This window comes from Sinocyclocheilus grahami, unplaced genomic scaffold (assembly GCF_001515645.1).
Source record: "Sinocyclocheilus grahami isolate Dianchi unplaced genomic scaffold, SAMN03320097.WGS_v1.1 scaffold793.1, whole genome shotgun sequence".
Classification (NCBI taxonomy): domain Eukaryota; kingdom Metazoa; phylum Chordata; class Actinopteri; order Cypriniformes; family Cyprinidae; genus Sinocyclocheilus; species Sinocyclocheilus grahami.
Window position 1 is genome coordinate 466,279 of NW_015505972.1, and position 22,174 is coordinate 488,452.

The window sequence follows — 22,174 nt, forward strand, 5'->3', positions numbered from 1 at the left end:
TCCAATTCTGACGGCACCCATTCACTGCAGAGAATTCACTAGTGAGCAAGAGATGTAATGCTAAATTTCCCCAAAACTTGTTTCTGAATGAAGAAACAAACTCATCTACATCTTGTGGTCTCATGGCCTGAGGGCGAGTACATTTTCAGTAAATGTGAATTTTTGGGTGAACAATTCCTTTAATTTTATTCAATGGAACACAAACAGAGAAGTGTGGAAAAATTTGTCATGCTACTCATCCATACAATTATTAATAAAGAATAAATTATAATGGATACATTGCATTAAATGTATAAAAGAATAAATATATATTTAAATTAATTCAATTTTGCTTTTGGGAATTTGACAACCCCTGGTTACAAAAGCAGAGTTCAAATTCTTTACAATTTCTTTTTTCGTGTTCCACTGAAGAAGGTCATACAGGTTTGGAACAATATGAGGATACATTTAAAATTTTGTAAAAATATCCCTATAATGCAAAGTCTTGAGATGTATTTAAATTGTGCACACCATACACAAACAGCTGCTGAATGTTTTACAAATTTGACTTTTGTTACGATTGAATTAGCTACATTGTTTCCTCTCAGAAGGACTTGGGTATGTCTAACTCTTCCTGGCTGAAGAGAGAATGATAGCTTTTTTCCGCTCTTTTCATGCTCTAAACACAATTTTAGATGACAGTGATTAGGCGTCTGTCTCTCCAGTCCCTGACATCCGCTTTTTAATGGCTCTACTGAAGCCTGTGAATTGAATTCATCTGCACATATTTTCCACGCCTCAATCGATGTGTGAAAGAAGGTAAACTGTGAAAAAAGCTGCCTTGTCTTTTTCTCTGATTTAATGATGTTGAAAGCTCTGCCTACTGACTGTTTAAAACAAATCCATTGCCACAGCATATGTAAAATGTATCGTTGACCCTGTCATGTAGGCATAAGATATTAAAGGAATACCGGGCTCTTTCAGAGAGGTCAGTGTGAGTGTGTGTGGACGAGCTGTAGGCTGAAGCTGCTGTGCAGTCCCTGTGAGAAGAGGGAGTCCACGGATATCGATCTGTCTAGTGAAGACCACTAACAGTGTATGCCACAGATGAGAGGAGAACAGAACAAGGGATCAGAGGTCACTGAGGACAGACTACTCCACGGAGTCACAATACTGGCCATTTTGTGGATGGAGGTTGTGGGTGAATGTAAGACAGAGACAGAAACTTGAGTTTGCAATTTAAGTCACCAAAAATCCTGACATCCACCCAAATTCTTTTTGGAATGTTCATGAGAAGTAGTGATGTCCGATTTATTAACATAGCATTCTTTTGAATCAGATCTTTTGAGTGAATCAGGTCAACTCTTCAGATTCAGATTCAGAATTACAATTGTGTCGCCATTGTCATCAAGAAGACATTTTGAAAAATGCTTCATTATTTTTATATGTTTTCATACAATTGTTTTAACCCTTCTTAACTATTATTGTCTGGCCAAAAGCAGATGGCACATTCTTCAAAATATCTGCTTTTGTGTTCTGCAGAAGAAAGAAGTCATACAGATTTAGAATGACTTTATTGAGTAAATGATGACAGAATTTGGGTGAACGATTGCTTTAAGTAAAAAAAAGCTGACCTGAGAATCGACAGGGACTGTTAGAGATTAGAGAAAGTTAAGAAAATAGAGAATGTTTTTCTTTGAATATCAAGATATATATAAATTAAAATGACTATCTATTTTGCTCTTTCTTCCTGTGAACATTTCAGTGGCACCCCTTCTAGAAAATTACTATTTTCTAGGACCTCCCCAACACAAATAACACATTTAAAAATGAAAATGGAATTAGCTGATGTGGTCTTGAAAGAACTAAAAAAGTCAATCATTTCTGGAGAAAGCTGTCTGTTAGCACTGCCGCATGATCCTTTCAAATATCTCTCTTTTTTTTATACACACACTGAATTTGCAAGGAATTGCAATAAACATCTACATTACAATGACAAAATAGTAGCAATACATACAGTACGCTGCTTGCAAAAGATTTGATCAGAATAAGCAGCTAATTTGAATGAAGGAAGCCAGGAATGGAGCAACAGTAAAAGTTAAGGCAACAGTGTGAGGTATCCACTGACCTTGCCAGCCAGGCTTGCACACTGGTTTGACGTCAATGTGAACCGAGACACTTTCTGTCGCCCTTTTCTGGCCACAATCGTAAGCGGTCACCATGATTTTGTAGTGCTGCTGTTTGTCATAGCTCAGTCGCTCTGTGTTCCTGATGTTGCCTGGAGAGAAGAATAAATGTAAGAGAGAAAAACAAACCCATTATATGTGAGACAATTTGCAAATAAAATTAAAGACACACTAAGTGGAATGTGGAAAGTAAAACTTAAGAGAACAATTTGTAATTGTTACAGCTGCCAGACTGAGATACTACACCAACATATGCTTTTAAACAATAATTAAGCTCCCTTACAATGGCTCTGGCCAAATGTTTTCAATCACAAAAGTAATATCAACAGTCTAAGTGTCCCTGTTTCAGCAATTACGGATTATATCTGCAAGACTGTTTCTAGTGCTGCTAATTAGATAGATACAATTACATCTAATCTCTATATTTAGCATTTCACAAGGCTTTATAATGGTTTATTATCTGCATTCATGGCTAATAAAATAATGTAAGTGGGATATATGGCTAATAAAACTACAAATGTTGAATTTGTACTTTGAATGTTCTTCTGTTCTTTTATGGAGAAAGCAAATGGTATTTGTATTTCTGGTGTCACTGAAAATTGTATCCACCTTTTCTACAAAGCATTCCAACTTTTATGGGTACTGATTAAAAATCAATGAATACTGCTCTACACTACTATTCTAAAGATTAGGGTTGGTATTATTTTCTGATGTTTTAAGTATCTTATGCTTACCAAGGCTGCATTTATTTGATAAAAAAAATACAATAAAATAGTAATATTGTAAAATATTATTGTAATTCAAAATATATTAAATGTAATTTATTCCCATTTACGGCAAAGCTGAATTTTCAGCCGCCATTTCTCCAGTCTGAAGTGTCACATGATCCTTCATTCTAATTAGCTGAATTGGTGCATAATAAACATTTATTATTATATCATCAATGTTGAAAAGAGTTGCTGCTTAATATTTTTGTGAAAACCATGACACTTTTTTCGGGTTTCTTGATGAACAGAAAAGTTCACAAGAACAGCACTTATTTGAAATATATATATTAAAAAAAGTCTTACAGAGCCAAAACTTTTAAACAGTCACACAATAGTGTTCACATGATATTACTGAAGATAAAAGTAGTCAAATGACACATGAAGCTAACAGTTTGGCATAGTGCTAACTGGTAAGAAAAGCTCTCGATCAACTCTTGATCAGCTTTTGATTAAAACACTATGTTTTAGATCACGCGCTGAGCAAGCGAGACACCCACAAACTATTGCGTTGATGTACAGTAACGAACAAACATGTTATATATACTTGGAAGCTGGTTCTGCTTCCACTAAGTAGGATGCACTTTCCTTCAATAAAGACATATATAACACAATCAATTACTACCAACATGAACCTCTGCACAGACACGATGTACAGATCTGACATTGTTGTATGAGTCATTCTTCATCAGCCAAGAGTTAAAGGTACATTCTGAAAAGCCAGACCATGCTCTAGAAGCTTTTTTAGAGAGGAGTATTCTTCCTGGCAGGGGCGTAGATTACGCGGGGGACGCGGGGGACATGTCCCCCCCACTTTTTATAAAAAGTAAATTCGTCCCCCGCACTTTTTTATTGGAGAGTTGTGTTTACGACATGTTGAGGTTTTAATGGAGCGATGTATATAAATGCAGAATGATTTAAAATTAAAAGAGAAGATAGTCTATACATGACGTTCACGTTTCCATGGCAATCAGTCACTCTGTCACGTCATGACACGCCCTAGCTCGCATCCGCGGTCTCGCGCTGTATCCAATAAATAATGTACAAAGATGTCCTTTTAAGGGTGCTGTCTCAGTGACATGCTGTTGTATTTCTCTCTTTCTCTTTCTTTCTCTTTTTCTTTCTCTTTGTTTCTTTCTCTCTTTCTTCTGTTTTATAATCATATATAATAATATAAGCATAAAGCATATAAAGCAAAAAAGGTACGATTAAAAATAAAACCTGTCAATTAGACAAGGGAAAAAACAGGTATAACACTAGACATTCCGTCCCCCCCACTTTTGAAATGATGGCTACGCCCCTGCTTCCTGGTCAGCAGCTCAAGAAGTGCCAGACTGGCACTGTTGGTTGAAAAAAAGTCAGTAACCCACAGACTGTACACTTGCAGAGCTCCAGGTTAAAGAACCATAATGACATGAATCCTCTACCAGGTACCTGTCATTTGAGTAATGAGTGCTTTTTCTGTCACAGGGCTGATGTGTGTAATTTAGCATTTAGTGCCCACAGTTGCTATAGGTGGCTTTGAGGTTGATGTTTGGTGTATGGCGATGAGTCCAAATGCACTCCATGGTGACAGAGTTCATATGAGGCTGAACTAGCAGCTAGTGATTTGATGCTCTCACACGTCTGTGGGCCTGTGGTTATTTTTACCTGCTGGCTGCATTTCAATGAGACCAGCCGTGCTGTCAAGGAGACAGCAATGAGGAATAGAGGTCAGTCGCTCTGGGCTCCCAGACCAAGTCTGCATCAATCCTCAGAACCACAAAGCTAAAGTGTGGCTTGAAAAACCCTCAAAGCCATACTTCAACAAACGAAGGAGGAGGGGTGTGTGTGCGTGCGTGCGTGCGTGTGTGTGTGTGTGACAGTTGTTAGAGCTGATTACAGCAGCTAATGTCAGGCGGCATGATTAAGAGCAGGGGAGTTTTAAAAGGAACAGTTCTCCTCCAGGGAGTTATCAATGGGCCTCTGTCTGTGCAGCACAGATAAAAACAAGAGTATGACAACAGAATATGAGACAAAGAGGGCGAGACGGTGAATGCAAGTGTGTGAGACCCTTAACTTGCCTACGTTTTTACATATGCAGTTCAAACTGGGGCATCATGGAATTTTTTTTTTTTTTAGGGGTCACAAAGGGCTGTCCTGGGTCACTTGAGAGCTTTTCACACTTGAAATAGTTACCCCCGGGTCATTCTAAACCCTGGGTAAACAGAATGTTCCATGTTTCGCGTTGCTCATAATTTACCCGGGGTTAAAAATTAATCCTGGCCATTCATAAGCTGATGTTTCATGCTGTACATGCCTAAACCCCGGGTTAATGTTTTTATTTGCATATTTGTGGTGTCAGTTGATTGGACAATTGCAGCATGTGACCCGTTTACATAACGCCTCTAGCATTGCAGCCTTGTATACATTGCTTACAAATTTTTCCTGAAAGGACATTTCGGACTATAAACATAAGAATAAAATAGTCTCTTCTTCATTCCAGTTGTCATGTTTTCTGTAACTATTTAACATGTTTGCTCTTAAATGATGAAACAACTGTTTATACAATGTGCCGTGTTGCTGTGAATGTCCAAAGGCAAGTGAATATGAGGCACACGATTGGTTGTCTGTTGCCAAGCATCAAGCAACAATATTCAAACACCGTATAATTTCTCACTGTATAAGTCTGGCAGCACAATTCAGGGTTGACAGTGCAAAAGTGGTTCTCCAGAGCAGGGTTTCATAACCCCGGGTAAAAAGCAGTGCTAACCCTTCCTCTAAATTACAAGTATTAAACTGTATAATTTCTAGGTTCAAATACCTTCTTTTAATATATGAATGATATTTTATATAAAAATGAATACTGAAAACTGTCATTTACTCACTCTTATGTAATCATAAACTTTTATGGCTCTCTTTTGTGGAACAAAAATTATATTTTTAAATAACCCTCAATGTTTTTATCCATACAATGAAAGTTAATGGGGTCCAATGTTGTTTTGAACCCCATAAACTTTTATTGTATAGGCAAAAATGGTTTAAACATGCTTTGAAATGTCTTCTTTTGTGTTCCACAGTAAAAAAGTCATGTGGATTGCTAATAGAATTTTCTGTTAAAATCAAATAATATGTGAAATGTACAATTAGATGGGAATGATTTAGACTTAGTGAATTCTGTCACACTTTTCTTTATCTAAAATAAATGACGCACCATAATTATCATAATATCATAATACCATAAATTTGAGGGGGCGCGTGCCTCAGTTTGAATAGGCATGACACTTCTGACGGAAACTTTAAGCATGCGCCTCAGCGTGTGTTTGAATTTCTGTTCTTTCAGAATAAAAGCATAAAGAACAAAGAACACACGTTTAATGGCCTCCAGCATTTTAATGCTGCTGATGGTGTAAATTCAATCTTATTCAATTTAATCTCTTATTTTTCAAATTCCCTCTCTTTTTCTGTTTTTATTATTTCTGTCTATCTTCCTATTCGCACACTCCTATTCGTACACTTCCTATTCATACACTCTCCTTTTCTCTCAACAAATTCCATTCAAAAAGAATGGATGTGTCAAATATTGTCTCTTTGTGTCTCGTTTCATTCGCACTGTCTCTATGCTTGAAACAACATTCTTGGGTGTGCAAAAACAAGGGTTTTGAAATCTCGTAGAAGATCTTTAGTAAATTACCTCAGGTTTCAAAATGAATCATGTGGTACCGCCAACAACACAAACCAACCATCCTCCCTCCTACCTAACGTCATTAGTGCATGTTTCTGTATTCAAACTATTTAGCATTCTCACTGTAGTTTTCCTATCTCTCTCCTGATCTCATTCTCTATCGTCCCCTCCTCCTCTCTCTGGACCGGAGAACACAGTGCCAGTGGGCCTGTTGTATTTAATAACTCACTCTGCCCTCTGATCCACAGTAAATGATGGAGCCAAAAGCCCTCAGAACAAAATCCACTCGGGTGGCCCATGCATCACTCCTGGCACTAACCAAGCAATGTCAATGCCAGTCGCATTGCAGATGCTGGCAGGGCCCAAAGCAGCAAGAGGAAGTCAATGAGACAGGAGCTCTGAGTTCGACGTGAGCCCCTAAAAGAGACCGCAGCTCTTTGAGACAGCTGACATCCCACCAGAGAACATGAGAGGGAGGCAGACAACCACAGCGGAGAGACGGGTGTCTGATCTGCGGCAGCGTAGCGATGTGATCCGTGAGCTCCGGTCGCTCCAGCACCTCAGAGTCATCTCTGACGTGTCCGGAAATGTCAAAGATTGGAGCTCTGACCATCCAGCTGACCAATGAGCCGTTTAATTCACTCACGCATTCAACGATAACCAAATAACACATCAATTCTGCACTCGTGAATGATGAATACAGAAAACAGAAGCTAAAACAACTCAAATTGAATCATCTTCATCCAAGAGAGAATTCACAGGTGAAGTACAAAAGTGAGAAAATTATTTGTTTTTCTTTATCAATTTCACACTATTCATGCAATGAAAATAACAGTGAGAAAGACAGGTAGAAAGTAAGACAGCCCAGCAACAACAGAACTGGGGTGGAAAGTACATCAAGAATTGCTGCTCAAGTAATATTTTGGGGATTTTGCAACAAGTAATATTGAACATATATACATGTACTCTTACTCAAAAAAAAAACATGTTAAAGGAGCAAAATCAAACAAACCTAATTTTATGTCTTACTCTTTACTTTGAAGGCCTAAAATAAAAGATATACCTTAAGACCGGAAGTAGTTTTCCTTAAATATAATTTATATATAAATATATTTAATTATAACCATTGTTAATGATCGGCGAACTAGATCAACATTAACTCTATTCAATGCAAAAAAAATTATTTTTTTGTTTTTTAAAAGTCATTTACGCTCATCAAGGCTGTATTTACTTGATCAAAAACAATACTTTTTGACACCAGAAGTGTACATTTCTGTTTACCTGAATCTAGTACGCTGTACAGACTTTAGTCAAGATAATTGTGTCTGAGGAAATAAAATAAAAAAATTCAACTTCTACTAATTTTGACACAGAATGCACACTTTATGGTACATACAATTTCTGTGTACTTTCACACATGTCTGAATCTAAGACTTACCATTTCGATCAATAGCAAAAGGTGTATCCTGTGTAACGATCTCATAGTTGCAGATTTGGCTGTACTGCGGAGAGCAGTCCTGATCCCAGGCCTCAACTTGCAGAATGCTGTCATAGATCTTGCCCTCAGTAACAGTGGCACGGTATAAAGGCTCCCTGAACACTGGGGAGAACTCATTTACATCATCCACCTGGATATGAACCACCGCCCTGCAACAAAACCAGAGGGACAGACAGAGAACAACCAATCAGGGTGAGGAACAGAAGAGTTGTTAATTTTATAGAACAGAGGTGCTAATAGACCTCAGAGACAGATATTACACCTCTGAACTGTGCGACTGAATTGCAAATAGCTTTACACGTTAGAGAAATTAACAAAGACAGAAAGTAGTTCATCTCTGAGCACTGTACTGAAACCACACAAGGGTGGACTGACTGTAAATATTTACGTTGAGGGAAAAAATTTTAGTGTGTCACATGAAAGAAAAAAACAGTCTGCACCATGTCTGGGGAAATTACCAAAGAGAAAAAAAGTGGAAAACGAATCAAAACATCCATAAAAACCCACCAATAAATTGCAAAAATGGCTGCAAAAATTTCCTGGTAAAGGATTTTTAATATGTTTACTTGATAACAAGACTACTCTGTGGTGCAGCAGGCAGAATAGATGGCTTGATTTACCTACCTGATGTTTCATCACAATGAAATTACTCATCAAACATTAAGCTGTTTATCAAGCTGCATTCGGCAAACCGACACAAACACAGATGAAGCTTTGCCTGCAATATGTCTGCAAATACAATCATTGCTAAGTAACGCATTTCATTCAGAATGAATCTGACCATTCACAATGAAAAACGAATGAATATCTGAGAATGTAGGCTGAGGGTGCAGGTTAAGATTTAACTTGAGAATTTTTTTAATTAGCCAAACTACACATATACAATTATACTGTACATATACACTAACATAACCCATGTTGTAATCTTTTTTTTTAAACGTCAATTTTATTTAAATCATTTTATTTAAGAAATTGATCACATCACACATGAAATAAAGATTGCAGTCATGTTCATTGCCTATTTAAATCTATTTATTGTACATGGAGCGGTTCTCCTCCTCTTGAACAACTGTGAACATTTGCTTTTGCCACTAGGTGTCGAAACAATACGGATCGGCATACTGAAAATAAATGTAGAAAACTAAATAAAATGGACATGTCCCTCCTTTCCAACCCCAAATCATTTGCATGGTAACTAGCCTCAAAAAGAGCTGAGAAAGTTGCATTGTGGTACACAGAGCTCACATAAAATCTTAAAGAAGTCTGCCGTTCAGTCAAACCAACTGTGACCTTCTTTGACAGAAACATAAATTCACGTGCTGTTGTACATCTTCCTAAATGAAGACATTAAGTTAATGGGACCTACATTTAGATTATCCCACTGAGATCCTGTACTCGGCGATCTCTCTTGCATGCACGCGTTCGAATACACCCCTTTAGTATCACAGTGTCAAGAGACATTCATCAGAACGACCCAAGCTGTGAAATCAAAAGCACTTCTTCATCTCTCTCTCTCACAGCAGTGGGTGCCTGAAGCGCGGCTCTCGCCTGCACTTCATCAGAGCTGTGTTTCAGCTGCAGCGAGCTGCTATTGTAAGAGAGATTGTCGGGCACGTACAGAGCTTCCGGCAACTTTGTAAACATCTTGATGGGTCATCAATGCAGGGCCAGCCAGGGCTGGTTGTGTAGAAATGTGTGCAAGCACATGAGTGTGTATGTGTGTCTGTAGCCAACTCATATCCAGGAGAGAAAAAAGAACCAGGGAAAGAGAGAGAGCAAAAGAATGCTTCACTCTGATTTGAGATTTGAAGTGACAAGTATAAACTTCACCACAGTTCACACCAAGGATGATAACTATAAAGTTTTAGTAATCATTCTAATTGTATGAGAATAGCAAAGTCCACACCACACCTATAATGGTAATGCCATTATTGGAACTATTTTCTCCAACTGATGAATGCTAAAAACACTGACAGCCAATCAGAATCCACCCGACTTTAAAGAGCTGGAGCATTTACATTGGCAGGTGACATAACTGCAGCTTGCACTCATAATAAACAGAACATTATCGTCCGTTGGTGTGGACGCTATATAGGTGTCATTATAGTTATCTTTATAGTTAAAATTTCAACTGTTTTAGTGCTTTACTGGCTGATTTAAATAATTATAATTATAATAATAAAATAAATCTACATAAACAAAATAATTATAATTAACAAAGAGCACCAACAATGAATTAATCAACTGATTAATCAGCTCATAAAAATGAATTAACTGATTGTGCTTTGTGCTAGTGTTTCTGTTGTCTCACTTCAATCAGTCAGAGTAAGTGAGTGTTCAGACCAACACTTCAGCTAGCAAATAATCACTTCATTACCTTATTACACCTTATTATTTCCAATGAAATATGGAAGAAAACAGCAGTCAGGCAAAATTATAGATTTTTTTCATAATATATAAAGATGATTCATAATATACAGTAAAAACTAAAGGTTAGAATACACCACATTCTATTGACGAATTGTAATCTGGACGAGTCAACTCTAGCTGCTGAAAGTCAGAGCCAGTCGCAGATTTTGAACAATCGGGACAGATTTAGCAGAAAATCGTGTAATGTATGATAGGTACACACTATGATTCCATTTTATGTTTTATGCCGATTTTAAAACAAATATTGCTTTTATTTGTCATGTGTCTCATAGAAACAAGATGCATGTTTCTGAGTGAGGGATTCTTTAAAGTACTTTGGAATATCACATTAATAAAAAATAAATAAAATACATTAAAAATAACAACCACAAAATTACTCCAAATTAAACATAATGGTTTAGGCTGGTAAGCTGTCAGCACAGCAGTTGGTTTCCTCATGACTCTTCTGCCTCAAAAGCTTCCACAAATGTGGCAAAGCTTCATTCTGCTTTTAAATTCAATAATGAGATGATGAATTAAACAAATGGATCATTTGCACAGCAGAACACCAGTCCCTTAACTTACACAGTCCACATCACAGAGACTATTGCTCCTCTTGCTTGTAAATTGTAACTTCTACTAAGAGTCTTGTAAATGTATCCAAAATTACCAACAGTAGGCTACTTGAACCACTAGACCAACATTTTCCAGGTGACCTACCACTTCAAGAGTAAAACAAAAAATTGTGGACCACATAACACCCCGAATGTCATTGACTTGATATCTTTTTAAGAGTCTTGAGTCACCAATCCGTAATTTAGCTTGACTGCTATTTTGCTCTGAATTTTTTTTAATTAATTTAACTGGACTGCTTCTTTTATTAATTTATTCATCAAAATAATCAGTATTAACTAATTTCACAACTGCGAGTCATGTTAGTGAAATAAAAAAAAACGTTTCATAAATTTGTTTAATCAGTTAAAATAATTGTCATGAGTTAATTTGTCAAATATTTTATTTAGGCCTTTTTTCTTTTTTTTTTTTACAAAAAAAACAGTCAATCAACTTGCAGATCCTTCACAGACCATCAGTGGACTTCAGTTTGAAGCAGCTGCACTAAACTACACCACACAGGATCAACCAAAGTCTATCTACTTACTTGTGGCTCTTTTTCCAGTTGGCTCCACTTGGGCTGGCTCCACAGTCGTAGGCCTGGATGATGAAGGTGTACTCCTTCTGCTGCTCGCAGTCTATGGGACCCCGGGCCCTCAGCACCCCTTCACCAGATGTCCTGTTCAACACCTCAGCCTCAAATGGGGCCTCCTGCCCATGAATCTTAAATGCACAGATCTCTCCTGAAAGAAACAAGACACAGAAGGCAGAATCAGTGGCTGCGAAAACACACAAATTACTTTATTTTTTCCACCTGCATCTCAACAAGCTATCATTGCTATAAATTTCACCCAGCAGGCCGGGCCCCCCAACCCCGGAGCAGTAATATACAGGACACGTTGTGCTTTTAGAACTGAATCTATTCGTGCTGCGAGAGGAAGAATAACTGTCTGCTTGTGTAATTGCCTCATCGCAGAGCTGGAATCACATTGTGCAAGAAAGCAGAGTGCTCAAGTACAGTGTTTTGAATGTGGTAATGACTGTGTGCACAGATAGCCTCGCTCTCATTCTCAAGCGGCCCACCCCACCTGAGAAGAAATTGTTACAATAAAATGCACTATAGACAAAGAATAATTGTGACAATATGTCTTTTTACCAAGCCATACTAACTGTAAGCAATCGATTTCTTTCAAATTAGAAATAATTAATTCGTAATATACATTCAAATTTTAATAACTTTTTTCTAGGGATGCACCGATACCGATACTGGTATCGGGCCCGATACTGGTCTCCTGTACTCATACTCATTAAAATGCCCCGATACCAAACGCCGATACCACACAGCATGTGATAAGTGCCATATTCAAACAAAGAAACACAGACAACAGAACAACAGACAGCAGAAAGGAGTTAAGGATGTCTACTACAAAGTATATGTATGCAATTAATATAATGTTAAACATTCAGTATTAACGACTGTATAGCTGATGTGCGCGAGCTGATAAACAAAGCATGCTGAGTGGATTGAGCCCGCGGCGGCGCAGATGCGTGAGCTCGTCGAGTGAATATATCTTTCTCACAGACATCACTGGAAAGTTTGTAGTTCGGTCGGATATGTCAAAAACAAGTAAGTAAAACAATGCACAAGTTACTTAACGGTAGGGAGAGAGAGAGAGAGAGAGAGAGACAGAGAGAAAGAGAGCACGCGCACTTCTGTTGTGTGATCTTTGATGTTCACTCACTAATTTCTTCTAGAGACTCACCCACAGTGCACTTCTGTCCACACAATCACAGATAATGTTGACACACAATCGGTTGACACCACAATAACTCTGAGACCACAAGAAAAGACATTCTCTTGCCACTGTATCTGTTCACTGGTCCTTTCTTAGCAGTGCTTCTATCTGGCCATACCGGCTCTTTTAGGGATTTGGAAAATCGCCACAAAAAAAGCATTGAAGCTCTGACCCTGAGACAGCTGATATCACTTAAACCCCGGCAGGTCTCCGGAGCAAACAATGACGTGCCGTTACGCTGTGTGCTCAAGCCTGCTGCTGCGGACAGATAAGCTTAACTTTCTCTCACCGTTTCATTCTCTCTCAATTTCTTTTTTCATTATTTTCTTTTTTCCTCTTCCTTTTAAGCAGATCTGATTCTCCGCTCGAAAATCTCTCTCTTCCCTCAGTGCTGAAATAACAATTTACCCTCCACAGTCCCTGTTCCTGTAGAGACTTGGCGTTTAAATTTCCCCTTTCTATTAGCCACACGATGCCTTGTCCAAATTAAACGTGTAGCACAATGGGGCAGGACAGCGGCAGAAATCAAACATAACATGTTTTGCAGCATCTCCTCCTGCTCCGCCAGCAGGTCTGTAATCATGCGGCGAGCTCCGCCGAGCCTAAACTCTTTGGATTTCCCATTTGAAAGCACTGAAGGAAGTATTAAATTGGGCAGACAGATGTACCATGTTTTTAATACCACCTCACATCAGCTCTGGGAGCGTAAAGAAGGGAGTTCTTGGTAAGCCAATTTGAGACTAATGAATGAAATCATCCATGTAATATCTGTACTGCTTACTGTAGAAATTCATTTGTAGTGGGGTAGTTTACAAGGAGCATGAGCGGTAAACTCCAGAGACCTGGATGACCTCCATCTCGTAAACCAATTTATTTTCCTGTTTCATATTTGGAAGGAGCGCAAATTAGATGTGTTATATGGGACGCAGCCAGAGACAGACTGGAGATCATAATGGCTGAGTCATGCAACAGCTATATTGAGGCAACTAAAACCAAACTTTCAGGTGGTACAGTTGTACAGAAAAGTTACCGGGTCAAAAATCAAGACTGATTACGCTTCGATTATTATTTGTGCAGGATGTCAGGCCTAATAACAATCTTAATTAATAGCTCAAACTGGCTTTTTAATATTTCATGACAGAACTGCTGGCAACTTCTAAATCTTCACCTTTGAGTAGTTCAAATCAATATCCACAGTAAATTAATCTTCAGTGAGATCTGTGTGAGTCTTGATTTGAAGTTTAGCCTTGTTAGCTTGTATGAAAACAGACAAATCCAGCCAAGAATCTGTTCAAACATTATCTACTCACTCTACTCAATATACATTTTAAAGCTTTGCTCATCAACTTCAAGGTCAAACAAGACTAAGCACAATGCTCCACATCAAGAAACAGAATTTTGCACATAGAAATTTAATTGCTGAAGGTTGCCAGGATGCTGAGCTGCTGGTTGCTAACAGTATCCTGGAGGTAAATGTGAGCTTTACTGTTGGCACTCATATTGCTAGTCCCTGCATTGTACTGCATTTCTGTAAATTTTCTTATAATTAAACTGTTCATTGTCATTGGCATGGTTAGTGTTTCGATATAAGCCAAGAGGAGACTGGTTTTCCTTTGCTAAAGTATGGAAACTTTGCTTCCTTTGCTCCTGTTAACAAACGTTGGTTTTCACGAGACTCATCCGCCCGGAGCTGCTTCCGTGTATAACTGTCATGGCCTAATGGTTAGAGAGTCATAAGTTATAACCCAAAGGTTGTGGGTTCGAATCTCAGGTCCGGCAAGAATTGTTGGTGGGGGGAGTGAATAACCAGCGATCTCTTCCACCCTCAATACCATGACTGAGGTGAGACCCTTGAGCAAGGCACCGAACCCCCAACTGCTCCCCGGCTATAAGCCAATATGGCTGCCCACAAAGCACAAATTCTGAGTATGGGTCACCATACTTGGCCCCTCACTTCACTTAAACGTTGGTTTAAGTGAAGTAACACTTTTGAATGGTACAGTAAAACAAAACAACAACAAAAATTACTATGTTTTGACATTATACCATTTCAAAATGCTTTATTAATACAGGTCAGAAATCATGAGATTAATTTATGTAAAATAAATATCTAATATACAATTTAATTAATTATAATATTTATTATAAATAATACATTTAAAATATTTATAAAATATACAGTATTTCCCCTTCTTGGGAACTCGTGCTGTGTTCTCCAGCGTACACAATGGGACTGCTGCCAACAGGACCGGTGTCTGAAGCACGTGTGAAACAACTCCAATCCCATTAGCCCATGTAGCCCGTGAAGTCACAGGCGGGCTCCCGGAAGCATAAGTGGGCGCCTGCCAAACACGTCACCAACTTTTTTTGTCTTCAGGAGCTGTTTGTTTGACAGTGCGTGTGAAGGCGTTATGGAGAAAACCAAGGTAAGTGAGCATTTTAGAAAGTGTGTGCCTCTGTGTCCTAGCTTTCTGACACCCGAGGACATACACGATCTATGCATTATGTGTCTTGGTGAGGAGCACGCTCACTCAAGGGCTCTGAATATGCTCATTGTTATGGGATTCCAATGAGAAAGCTCCGTTCGTGTTTGTGGATGAGGGACAAGCATCTGTATCTCGCAGTTCTGCCGAGGCACAGCATAGAGTCAGATCGTGGGGTTCACTGCAGAGAGGTTTGAGAAGGGTGTGGATAAGTGTGAATGTGCTTTCAACTCACAAGACAGTGGGATGTGCTCATGGTGATGCATTCACAGGGCTACTGAGAGCAGAGGTAAAGCTTTGACTTTTACTCAAGATTGTAGACAGCGTTTGCATGAGCACGCTCGCCTCTCGAGGGAGTTGAACAATGCGATGCATTCGTGACAGTTTCTGTTCTCACCTGATTCTTGAGGGAATCTAGTGTTTGAACAGAATGTGTTTGACTCTCGGGGGAGCTAAATGCATGCTGCGTGATGCAGTCGCACTAAGAAATGCATTGTACACTTGATTCTCTTTTGAGGATTGAGAATTGAGCACCTACCACCCGTGATTCGGGTCCTATAGCTGCCGAGGCAGCTAGGCAGAATGATCACAGGATTTGTAGGCTGGGCATGGAAGGAATCTGACGGGAAGTGCTTTGCCTTTCAGGAGTTCCTTTCATTCTGTTCTCTCCCGAGGGACAGTAGTCTGCATTTTGCACGAGCATGTCTGGTTCTCGAGGCGCTTGGCGGGACTCTCTCTCTTGGGTCATCTGATTCCACGGATAGCACTACATTGGGTTCATCTGGTGAAGGTGGTTGGCGATGGAGATGAGAGAATGAGCACTGAATCTTCCCAACCTAACTCCAGTTCCGCATATGGGGAATGTTGGACGTAATGGCACGCTCTACTAAGAGGCTTCATTTAGTCTGGTCACGCAAAAAGCAGAAGTCCGCCTGTGGCAGATTAGATGAACGCTTTCTGGTTGGTCATGAACTCCCCTCCCCCAGGAGCCACCCTTTTCTTCCTGACCTCCACACAGAGTTAGTGAGATCATGGGACAAACCATATTCAGCTCGGATGCATCTTTTCCAGCATGTGGATTACTCTGATGTTAAGGGTGTGGCTGAAGATGCTCCCTGTGGGGAGGAAGCATGCGAGCGTTCTCTCACAGAGGGAGTCATCTTCTTTAAAGACTCCTGCTCTGCCATCCAGACCTCTTCAGGGCGCATCTGGATGGCAGGGTGTATGTGGCGGCAAGTCAAACTGGTGGAGCCTTGCACACAATGGTTGTGTTATGACGGGAAGTCGTGGCCTAATGGTTAGAGAGTCGGACTCATAACCCAAAGGTTGTGGGTTCGAGTCTCGTACCGGCAGGGATTGTAGGTGGGGGGAGTGAATGTACAGCACTCTCTCCCACCTTCAATACCACGACTGAGGTGCCCTTGAGCAAGGCACCGAACCCCAACTGCTCCCCTGCATAAATGCCCACTGCTCCGGGTGTGTGTTCACGGTTTGTGTGTGTTCACTGCTGTGTGTGTGGGTAAATGCAGAGCACTAATTCCGAGTATGGGTCACCATACTTGGCCACATGTCACTTCACATCACTTCACTTACAAGTTTACCAAGCTCACCATACTTGGCCACATGTCACTTCACTTACAAGTTTACCAAGTAGTAACTGTGCAGCACCACAGAGTTGGCTTGTGTGCCACTAAGCAATGGTGGTTACGGAGGTGCATGTTTGGTTAAATTTTGCAGATATCGGGAGAGTGGTGAAAGTCTTTCATCTTGTTGCTCCGCTGTTGCCTTCCAGGCTCTTGAGCCTCTTTCTAACCATCTCCCCTGTTAGGGTTTTAAATAGATGGTCTACTTCCCTTAAGCTTGGTCAGAGAGTAGGGGTGGGCTGCCCCTGCCCCCAATGGGGTTTTTAAGTGGGCAGTCCCCCTGGGTCCTGCATGCTGCTTTAGCTCATTGTAACATAGGATAGCTGTGTTCTTAGCTTGGTTAGTGGGATGTCCCTCCTATCGGCTGGGTACACCATTTTTCTGAGTTATGCTAGTGGTCCCAGTCATCAGTGGCTTGTCCTCTTTCTGAGTAAAGGTTTGGTGTATGTCTGTCACTTCTTGGTGCTCTCTCACCAGGTGAACAGGCATGCGCCTTGGCATGGCTGAGTGGGCATTTTAATTCCCCATGGTGTCCGCTAGAGGAGTTCTCTAGAAGGGGAACGTCTCGGGTTACTCATATAACCATGGTTCCCCGAAATGGAACAAGATGTTTCCCCTCGCCATGCATAGGGTTTGCCTGTTTCACATCTCCTTCAGACAACCAAGTTGGTGACGTGTTTGGCAGGCACCCTCTTATGCTTCCGGGCATATCACACGTTATTCAGACACCACTCCTGCTGGCGGCAGTCCCCATAGTGTCCGCTAGAGGATGCAGCGTCTCATTCCCTCTCGGGGAACCATGGTTACATGCGTATCCAGAGACCTTTCATTTACATCTGTATGATCCCTTTTAGAATATTAAAAAACTTGATCGATGATTTTTATCCATTTATTTACTTAATATTTAAGTAATAATCTACAGCAAAACAGTCAATGTAGCAAAATAAACTCCTTCAGAATGATACAGCAGCACTCAGCAGTTTTATGTCAGGGTCTTTATCACTATGTGTGGGTTTATTTGGCAATAATAGAGTGACTCAATATTATCGCATATACAGTGGGTACGGAAAGTATTCAGACCCCCTTAAATTTTTCACTCTTTGTTATATTGCAGCCATTTGCTAAAATCATTTAAGTTAATTTTTTTTCCTCATTAATGCACTAAATGTTGTTAAAAGATAATGGGAAACTCATTCTGTGACTAAAACCTCATTTTTTGGAACAAATAACCCTATTCAAGACACAAGGAAAGTACAGGAGCACTCGTACTTTCCCAACATACTGAATAGTCATATGTCTTAGCTTTTTGATATATTTTCATCTAGTTAAGGCATGAGCTGATATGGGTTGGGGTTGATTAAAACCCTGTTCACACAAACTATCACTAGGCAAAGCCTTGATTCATCCGACCCTTTAGAGATACACTTGGCTGGCCCCATGTTCCCTTTCTTTACTTACTCTCTGGATTACATTCTTCGCTAATGACTTTCTCTCTGCAACCCCCACCCCTTTCATTCTCTGTCATCTCTTTCTATTAAATTCACACACAGACACACATGCTCACTCAATAATGCCCACCATGCAGTGGGTGGTTGAGGCGTTGTTGAGAGCCACTCTTCCCTCCTTCCCTCCTCTCCAACGCCATTCACCTCTTTCATCTCTCTCCAAGCCCTAAGTGTGCATATATCTGTGTCTGGATGGGGTAATGGCCCTATCAAGTGTGTGAAGAGAGCCCAAGGATGGACCAGTGCACATCAAATCATTAGTCATTTTTAGTGCTGGCATATCCACGTAGTTTAACATTGATTTACAGCACACAAGCCGCTTTGATCGAAATCCATTGACACACACACAGAAAGATGAAGGCTGAACAGCATAGAATGAAAGGATGAAGTACTATGCTTCATTCGGCAAATTGTAATTATATGGATCATTTGACAGATCTGATATAATTGATTGAGGTTTTCTGATAAACAGAGCAAAAAAGCACCCCTATACATACTCTCAGTCAGTCCAGGGACCCCAGTATATAAAAAAGTAGTTGTTGTTGGTGTTAAAAAAAAACATTTAGCAAGCATGTATCAAATTGATCAAAAGTTAAATTAAAGGCATTTATAATGTTACTATATAGATGCAAAACAATTACTGTTCTTTTGAACATTCTATTCATCAAATAATAATTTAAAAATGGTTGAAAAAAAAATATTTTGGGTTTTTTTTTTCCCACAAAAATACTAAACAGCACAACTGTTTTCAACATTGATAATATAAAATGGTTTTTGAGCACCAAATCTGTATATTAGAATGATTTCTAAAGGATCATGTGACTACTGAACATTTTGCTCTATTGTTACAGGAATAAATTATATATTGTGATTTATTTTATAAAAATATAATTTTAATATTACTATATTATAAATACTGTATATCAAAAAGTTATTTTAAATAATAAATATTAAATGTTTAATATTAAAATAATAAATATTTTACAATAATACGGTTTTTACTGTATTTTGATCAAATAAATGCAAACAGACTCCAAACTTTTGAACGGTAGTGTATTAGTTCAACACGCTTTATTCAGTGGCCCCAAAAAGACACTTTGGACAACTAAACCCCATTAAGTCAAATTCCTGAATTCATTGCATTAGATAAAAATATCCTACAAACCAAGTGGCATCTGCAAACAAATTAGAAAGTAAAGTTTTTCCAATAATTTTTAACCAACTGGTCATTTGGTAGATTTGAACCAATGTATGAAGTTCCTTTCATGTTTACTCATGTTTGAACTTTTTTTCCATTTTAAAATAAATGCAAGGTTATGTATATATATATATATATATTGAACAGCCAGCTTCTTTGGCAATTAATGTTTGTGGCTTACCCTCCTTGTGAAGGGTGTCAATGATTGTCTTCTGGACAACTGTCAGATCAGCAGTCTTCCCCATGATTGTGTAGCCTAGTGAACCAAACTGAGAGACCATTTTGAAGGCTCAGGAAACCTTTGCAGGTGTTTTGAGTTGATTAGCATGTCACCATATTCTAATTTGTTGAGATAGTGAATTGGTGGGTTTTTATTAAATGTGAGCCAAAATCATCACAATTAAAAGAACTAAAGACTTAAACTACTTCAGTCTGTGTGCATTGAATTTATTTAATACACAAGTTTCACAATTTGAGTTGAATTACTGAAATAAATGAACTTTTCCACAACATTCTAATTTATTCAGATGCACCTGTATGTATATACATATATATAAATAATGGAAAGACATTTATCTTTGCATTTTATCCCATTTACTTGGTTTAAGTGTCCAAATACATTTTGGGTCATGTATCTCTGGCTGTAAACCTTGATCCTAAAACAAAGGACAGAGAGAAAATTTGAAAGAAAATGCCTTTGTCACATTTATTGTTCAGTGCAATTCACACAGTATCACTGTAAGCTCTAGCAAAGGTCATTTAGCAGAGAATGTCATGTAAGAGAGCACATATGGCTGAACATTTGGGAGGAGTGCTTGCATTTGACATTCAGAGGGGGAAGAGTAGCCAATGAAATGGCCTGGCAAAGTGAATCTTTCTTTCTTTGACGAGAAATGTCTTTGTGTAAAGTACTGGCCTAATGTTTACGACACACTACGAATCCTAAATATGCCTTTTATAAAGCAACACTGGAGGATTCAGTGCACTCATAAAGGCTTTTTCATTATGATAAAAGAATACCTCATTGCATTCATGGCGATAGCAAAGTCATCTATTTGACCCTTTGGCTAATAAACATTGGCTCGCTATGGTCATGTTTTACTCCTGCCTTAATAATCAAGAGAATAAAACACACAGACTGATATGAAATAAATTCATAATTTTCCTGAAGCTTTGAGAATGAAGAGATGTCATTATCTTAATTGATCTCATACAGTTTCGCCATAATAATTTACGTAGCAAACTGTGCATTCAAAAACAAGTAAAACAACCTTTTGTTGCTCAGTCTCTAGATCACTGAAAGCACAGAGAGGCACTGAATGGATAAAGCGGATTCCTTGGGATTTTTGCAAGGCTCTTAGGAAATACAATGTCTAATTGACAATGCTGTCCTTACTTTCATTATAGCTTAAAAATGGGGTCACAGAATAAATCAGACCTGGTGCTCCCCAACCAAGGACAAGTTTCACACTCATTGATTATGTTCCTTTTAAGTTATATAGGTTCGAATCTTTACTTAGTGCTGGTTTGGTGCTTGTCTAGCTGGTGAAGCAGTTGTCGACTCATATTGCTAAGACCGTGACATTTAAAAAGCCTGAAGGGAATTAATTCATGTTCATCAATGTCCATGCAATGATCCAATTTGATTCATTTGGAATGATTCATAATTACTTCCAAAACTATGCTCACATAAATTTAACTGGAGAGACAATTTTCAGTATTATTATAAAAAAATTAAACAAAATTATTATATGAATTATATTGATTAAATAAAGACAGTATAGCAAAAAAAATAAAAAAAAGTAGACTGTTAAACATGAATAATAAATTTGTACATGATGGGACAGAAAATTTAATGAACCAATAATACTAATAACAATTACTTAGAAATTCTGAATAATAATGCACTGATGCATTTTTATACTCGGAGACCACAAAAGAGGATATTCTGAAAAAAAAAACGTGTCCAAAACAACAACATTTTCAGTTTTCGGTGAGCTATCCCTATAAATGTCCTGTTCCCAGCAGTTCAGTCAACAGTAAAGTGTAGTGCACAGAAAGTCAATGCGACAATGATCTCTCATCCCTCAGAAAGCAAGAGAAAATGAGAAAGGTGTTGAGACTGTGAGTTTGAAAGAAGTAGAGTGTATCAGCAAAAGAAGTACTGTACAGCCCGAGTCCAGAGTGCTTATCTCATTGATTTACAGTGTGTGAAGAACAGAATGGAGGCAGGACAGCAAAGACTATAAATAGAGCTGTAGGCCCTTGGGCCGTAAGGTTTGTTTGCTTCTCCACCTCCCATTCCAGATGACCTCAGTTCTCTCCATTTAATTATTCAATAAGTAAAGCCATAGCCCAGGTGGACTGAGCCCCACCTTTCACTCTCTGCTTCGCCAGCCTTAAGGCCACATGTGAACCTCCGAGCATGCAGTTGACT

General features: G+C 38.9%; 1 protein-coding gene across 1 annotated transcript in view; it reads right to left on the reverse strand.

The window, feature by feature from the left end:
• The window catches only part of LOC107561803 (calsyntenin-2-like), a 73,381-nt gene extending 54,702 nt beyond the window's left edge, over positions 1 to 18,679 (reverse strand). The window contains exons 1-4 of the mRNA XM_016246298.1: positions 18,613 to 18,679; positions 11,660 to 11,855; positions 8,032 to 8,240; positions 2,108 to 2,257 (exon numbers count right to left, since the gene is read on the reverse strand). Coding sequence (XP_016101784.1) covers positions 2,108 to 2,257; positions 8,032 to 8,240; positions 11,660 to 11,855; positions 18,613 to 18,679 — 622 coding nt within the window. The remainder of the gene's footprint in view (positions 1 to 2,107; positions 2,258 to 8,031; positions 8,241 to 11,659; positions 11,856 to 18,612) is intronic.
• Between the last annotated feature and the right edge of the window lie 3,495 nt (positions 18,680 to 22,174).